This window comes from Grammomys surdaster, unplaced genomic scaffold (assembly GCF_004785775.1).
Source record: "Grammomys surdaster isolate TR1022 unplaced genomic scaffold, NIH_TR_1.0 187, whole genome shotgun sequence".
NCBI lineage: Eukaryota > Metazoa > Chordata > Mammalia > Rodentia > Muridae > Grammomys > Grammomys surdaster.
Window position 1 is genome coordinate 5,929,886 of NW_021604632.1, and position 6,000 is coordinate 5,935,885.

The window sequence follows — 6,000 nt, forward strand, 5'->3', positions numbered from 1 at the left end:
AACAGCTCATCTACCGTTCTCTATGACTAAATCCTAAGCCCCCTTTATCGTAATATAAGCATCAAAAGAAAAAAGCACCTATATCACGCTCAATGCACATATTGGAAAAAGCAAAAGAACATGCATTTGTGTCAGGAAGAGAATAAGCTGGCAAAAAGATTTACACAATAGTGGCAGCAACTAAGGCCTGAGGAAAATCAGGACAAAAGAAAAAGTCTTTAACTTAACTACATCTGTCCAGACAGTTTTCCATATATCCTGCACAGGGAAAGTAACTAAGAAAACATTTAGCAAAAACTGATTAAATATTCATTATAGCCAGATCCTCTGGCAGAACAATCAGTCCTCTGGTTAATCCCAGTAAATATTTAAGCTAGAGGACACCATTAAAAACAAAAGGACAAAACCAAATCTCTAATCCACATAAAGGAATAACTGCAGTGAGAAGGCAGAGGAGGGAATCACACCTTTCCAGGTACACAGCTGTTCTCTCCATCCTATCCTTGGTGTCACAATGATCACAACTCGAACTACAGGCTATCAAAGTATCTCCCTGACAGAAAGGATTTGATTCCCCAAATCACTGTCATTCAAAAAGACATGCTCTTGCCAGATGTGGTCTCTACTCAGCCTACCTGTCCAAAGTGAGCAGGGTAGCCCAGCATGTGCATATATAGTAACTTTGCCACATTCCGACACCGGTATGTATTGTCTTCTTCTCTAAATGATGACCGGATTGCAGCACATTCTTTCTGAATCATTTCTCGTTCCTCAGCTTGGGTTCGGGCTGTCCGGATGGTCCGGATCAGCTCCCGCAGTCTGATGGGGGCTGGCATCCTCTGGATATGGAAAAGACATCAAATAGAAATGTTCTTAGGTCTTGCTCCCAAAACCATTGATACAACTTCCCATATAAAATACTGGCTGGTTTTTAAGAACACAAGACTTGCTGAATCCAGCTTAGAAAGTTTGCTTGTAAGCTCCAAAGGTATCACGTCCAAATCCTGAAACTGAATAATTTCTACAAAAACTACAAAGTACTAACTACTGAAGAAATCAAGACAGGACATAGGAACATCTATGCTTGTCAGGTGTGCTAGTTCATTCCTGTAATCCCAACATTAGAGAGGTAGAAGTAGGTAAATTACCATGAGCTCAAGGCCAACCTGGAGTACACAGTAAATTCTAAGTCAGTGTCAGACAACAGAAGTTAAACCAATACCAGTAGTTACTGAGTCATGTTGAACCAGACTTCCTTCTTGACTCATGCAGATCAACAATCTGCTTGCCATGGGAGTCATAAAGAACACACCCAACACCCATACTACCTATGTATTATTGTTACATTTTATGAGAAATAGTCAAGGGTCTAAATTTACAAAATATTTTTATATTTATTATCTCATTTGTTCTGTTCTTTCTTTGGTTTTGAGTCAGTGTTTTGTTATTCATATTGGCCTGAAATTGCTACTAAACTTGATACTCCCATTTCTGCCTCAGGAGTGTTGGAATTGAATGGTATGCACCACTATGCCTAGCTTATGGGTTGCTAGAAATAAAACCCAGAGGTCTATGCATGCTAGGCAAACTTTCTACCACTAAGTAAATTACATCCCCAGCCCTCCTCAGGTCACATTGTAATTAAGGTAGAAATCATTTTGCCTATGAAGAAATTTAGTTTTAAAAAAACTCAGCAACTTACTCAAGAGCACAAGGTGACAGATGACAGAGGCAGCACCTGACCCAGGTCTCTCAATATCTCAAAATTACACTTACAGATAAAATGGCACATCTACTAGGACTTGTTTTAAAGTACTCCAGAACGGAAAAAAAAAGAAAAATAACGGAACAAACAAAAAACAAACCAAAAAGAAAAAAAAAACCCAACCCTGGAGAGAAAAAATTTAAGAGAAGGGAAGGGGGGGGGGGGGGGGGGGGGGGGGACAGGGGGTGCAAAATGTGATCATTGCAGAATACACGAATGCTCAGTGATCTGGTTTTGTGTACATGACATTTTCATAATCAAAAGCTTTTAGGAAATCCTAAAGCTTCCAGACAAGGGTGTAGTGAAGTTGGCAGAGTGCTTGTCTAGCATGCAGGAAGGCCTGTGTTCAATTCCCAGCACTGCCTAAATCATGCATGGTAGTGGACACCTGCAATCCAAACACTCAGGAGGTAAGGACAAAGATTCAGGAGTTAAAAGCCAGCCTAGGATACCTGAGACCCTATGAGGGACAGAAGAGCAGAAGGAAGGTTGGGTGAAAGACAGGAAGGGAAGAGGGGAAAGAGAGGGAAGAGAAAGAAAGAAAGAAAGAAAGAAAGAAAGAAAGAAAGAAAGAAAGAAAGAAAGAAATTTCAATAAACAAGGCATTAAACACTTAATATCTCACTGAAAATAAGATGCTTATTAGTTAAGAATCTATTTAAAGAGCCATTTTTTCTTTAATAGTAAACTATAAACACAGTCTTCAGGATAAAACATTTGTAAGCAAACTGATATGTCGCATGTGTAGTATATAATGGGAGAAACGTAAACTACATCAAGAGAGCACAGCTGCTAGTCATCAAGAATGGTAACTGCCCAAAGCCCAGTCTACTTTCAAAAAGTAGGCTTTACTTAACTCTGATTCATGGAGAAAAGAGTTACCTACCAAAGCACGGTGGCTCAGCCTGGAACCCCAGCACTGGGGAAGCTAAAGTTGGAGGATCAGTACAGGCTCAAGGCTAGATACTCTCAAAGGTCAAGAACAAACACTACTGGAAAGAACAGGAGTAGAGCTGAGTGGTAGAGAACTTACCTAGCATGCACTAATGCCCTGGTTCACCCCAGCACCACCTCAAGAGCTGGGGAGCTCTGCTAGAAAACAGTGTTTCTCCACAAACACCCAGTGGCTGCACAAAGCAAACAAAAAGACTGTTAGAAAAAGCTGAACTCTAGTCCAAGAGCATGTACATAATCTAACTTGGACAAAAAAATCAGGAACTTGAGCTAGGTAATCAGTCACAGAAGCACAGAAATAAAGGCCATGCCACCAGCGTGATTTTTTTTTTTAAAGCTCCAGGACAATTAACTAACAGAGTTTGAAAGAAAAACTCCAGAAGGAAAGCTGTAAATCTTGACAGCAGCCTGGAGGAGAGAGAGAAAAAGAGAGAAAACCATGCTGTTTGAGTTAGGCCAGCATGGAGATCAGTCACATGACAAACACGCATTCCCATGACCAGGAGGGGTGCTGCAGAAAGACAATTAAAGACCTAAAGTAGCAGACACTTAGGCTCAGGATAGTACCCAAAAGACAAAAAGAAAATGCAGAAGGGCCAAACTCAACAGAATTTCATGATGGCTCTAGGGTGACTGTAGAGGGCAAGAATTCTGGGGAGGAAAAGTACATTATCTTGTTGTAAGGATACTTGTATCTCCCACTTCTTAAGCATATCTTGAGGAAGATACTCAGCAAAACCTACCAAGAACTTGGTGACTGACCTGCCCAGTCGGGTTAATTGTTAAGAGACAGGACAATGGTATGTCTCCACCTAGAGGAAGGTTTCTTTCTTTAATGTAACATCCCCTCCTGTGAAGATGTAACTGTAAAAACCTTTAGGAGATGGACTAAAATTGGGGGATATAACTCATTTCTACCATGACATCTAGGAATCTGGCTCCAAAGCTTTTCAGCAGAAAGTATTAATATCTGGGCTGAAATTTTAGTCCCTCCTGTCACAGATAGCATCCAGGCAGGGGTGCTCACTTAAGATAAGAAATCAGAGCTCTCTTCCGACATTTCTAGCCAGAGAGCCAGGGACATCTCTGAACCACTGCTTCCAGTGTCCCTGACTTGAGCTGCCCACTCTGTTTCTCTCTCCTGTAAATGGCCTCCCCTAATTGTCTTTAGAGAACTGAGGTGATAAATGAATCTGGCTTCTTCCTGGGGTAGGTCTCAGGTACACAAGTTGGGATATCCCTTCAGTAGGCCCATCTAAGAGACTGACCATAAAAGCCAGCAAAGAAAGAAGTCCTTGGCTAGTGAAAGAAATAGAGAGTTACTAGAATTACAAGACCCAGACAGAGAACTAAAAGCCAGAGCAAAGTACAACTTTAAATACCAAGAGGTTTTTATGGAGCAAATTTCCGGTCCTGGCTGTTAAATATACCATGTGTAAGAACAGAGAATTAGTTACCCACTTGACTCTCTCTGTGGTGCTGCATTTGCCCAATACTAGGCTGTCTACAGCTTACAGAAGACTGACATTTTTCCCCCTGAGTTGTTACAACTCACTACATTAGTTGATATCTTTATATACCATAATATCTTAACAGGCTCAGATTGAGAACAAAAGTTAAACTCGGGGGAAAAATTGTATACAAGGCCAGTGAAATGTCTCATCTGGTAAAGGTACTGCCATCACACCTTATGACCTGATTTCAACCCGGGGAACCCCTATGGTAGAAAGAAAATGAACTCTGAGCTCCACTTACACAAACATGATACACATGGACACTCTACACACACACGACTGACCACGAGTGCCCACTCCATCCCCCAACACATAAAGAGAATTGGACAACAAATTTTAAAACATATTCTATTCATTTATTTATTTATTCATTTATTTATTTATTTTAAAGCAGTGAGGGGCTAGATGATGGCTCAGCTTGCTGCCAAGCTTGAGTTGATCCCTGGAATTCACGTGGCTAAAAGAGAATAACTCTTGTGCGAGCATGCATATATACACAGACACTCACACAAAATAAATAGTAAAACATAATTTTTAAAAAACAAATAGCAATAAATTGAATTAAAAGAAAGGAAAGGAGGGAGGAAGGGAGAGGGAGAGAAGGAAAGAGAGAAGAGGGAGGGAGAAAGGAAGGGAAGGAGGGAGGGAAGGAAGGAAGAAAGGAGGAAGGGAGGGAGGGAGGGAGGGCGAGCGAGGGGCGAGTGAGAACCAAGCAAAGCAGAGGAAGGTGAGTTCAAGGATACCCTGGGCTACATAGCAATACTGTCTCAAAAGTAAATTTTTTTCAGCAAAAAGAAATAAATAACAAATGAGAAAAGAACCAGGCATGGTGGCATGTACCTACCTACAGTCCAAACAACTAGGTTGGCTTGAACAGAGGATAATCTGATCCCTTGAGTTTGAGACTATTTTGTGCAACATAATGAGGGCTCCATCAAAAATAATTAGGGAGCTGGAAAGATGGCTCAGAAATTAAGAGCACATGTTGCTCTTGCAAAAGACCCAAGTTTGAGTCCTAGAACCCAGGTAGTAGCACCCAATTGTCTATAACTTAGTGCCAGGGGATCCGATGCCCTCTTCTGGCCTCCATGGACACCAGACACATACATGATACACATACATACAACATACATACATGTGAGCAAAACACTTATGCATATAAAATTAAATATTAAAATTTTTAATAGTTAATAAAATCTATTAAGCTCTTAGTTAAAAGATGACTGAAATGGTCTCACTTAAAAGACAGACATTTTCTTTGTCATTAGACAGAAGCTATAGGAAATGAAGACTAGAAAGGTCTCTATAGATCTGAACCAGAGGTGTCAAGTTGTCCAGAAAGAAGTTTCTGAGTGGCTGATTGAAAGACACTACCCTCCAAACATTCAAATCAAATCAAGTTGCCTATTAAGTTATGCCCCTTTTAAACTTCTATGTAGGACAGAACAAAGATAAACAATTGGGACTCATACTTCCCTTACCCTTACTCTATGTAAAGAAATCTACAAGGGAAAACAGTCAGGACTGTGCCAAAGTGCTAAAAAGACTGATGTAGTCTATGGAAATAAGAACAAAACAAATCAAAAAACAAAAGCTGGGTGGTGGCACCCACCTTTAATCCCAGCACTCAGGAGGCAGAGGCAAGTGGGTATCTAAATTGAAGCCAGTCAGCCAAACCCCTGTCTCAAAAAAAGAAAAAAAAAAGGTAAAAGAAAAGAAAGAAGGAAGGAAGGAAGGAAGGAAGGAAGGAAGGAAGGAAGGAAGGAA

At 40.6% G+C, this 6,000-nt stretch overlaps 1 protein-coding gene across 1 annotated transcript in view; it reads right to left on the bottom strand.

Moving 5' to 3' along the window:
• The window catches only part of Ap1g1 (adaptor related protein complex 1 subunit gamma 1), a 79,539-nt gene that overhangs the window by 60,173 nt on the left and 13,366 nt on the right, over window positions 1-6,000 (bottom strand). The window contains exon 2 of the mRNA XM_028768761.1: window positions 636-839. Within this exon, the coding sequence (XP_028624594.1) occupies window positions 636-836 (201 nt within the window). The 5' untranslated portion in view covers window positions 837-839. The remainder of the gene's footprint in view (window positions 1-635; window positions 840-6,000) is intronic.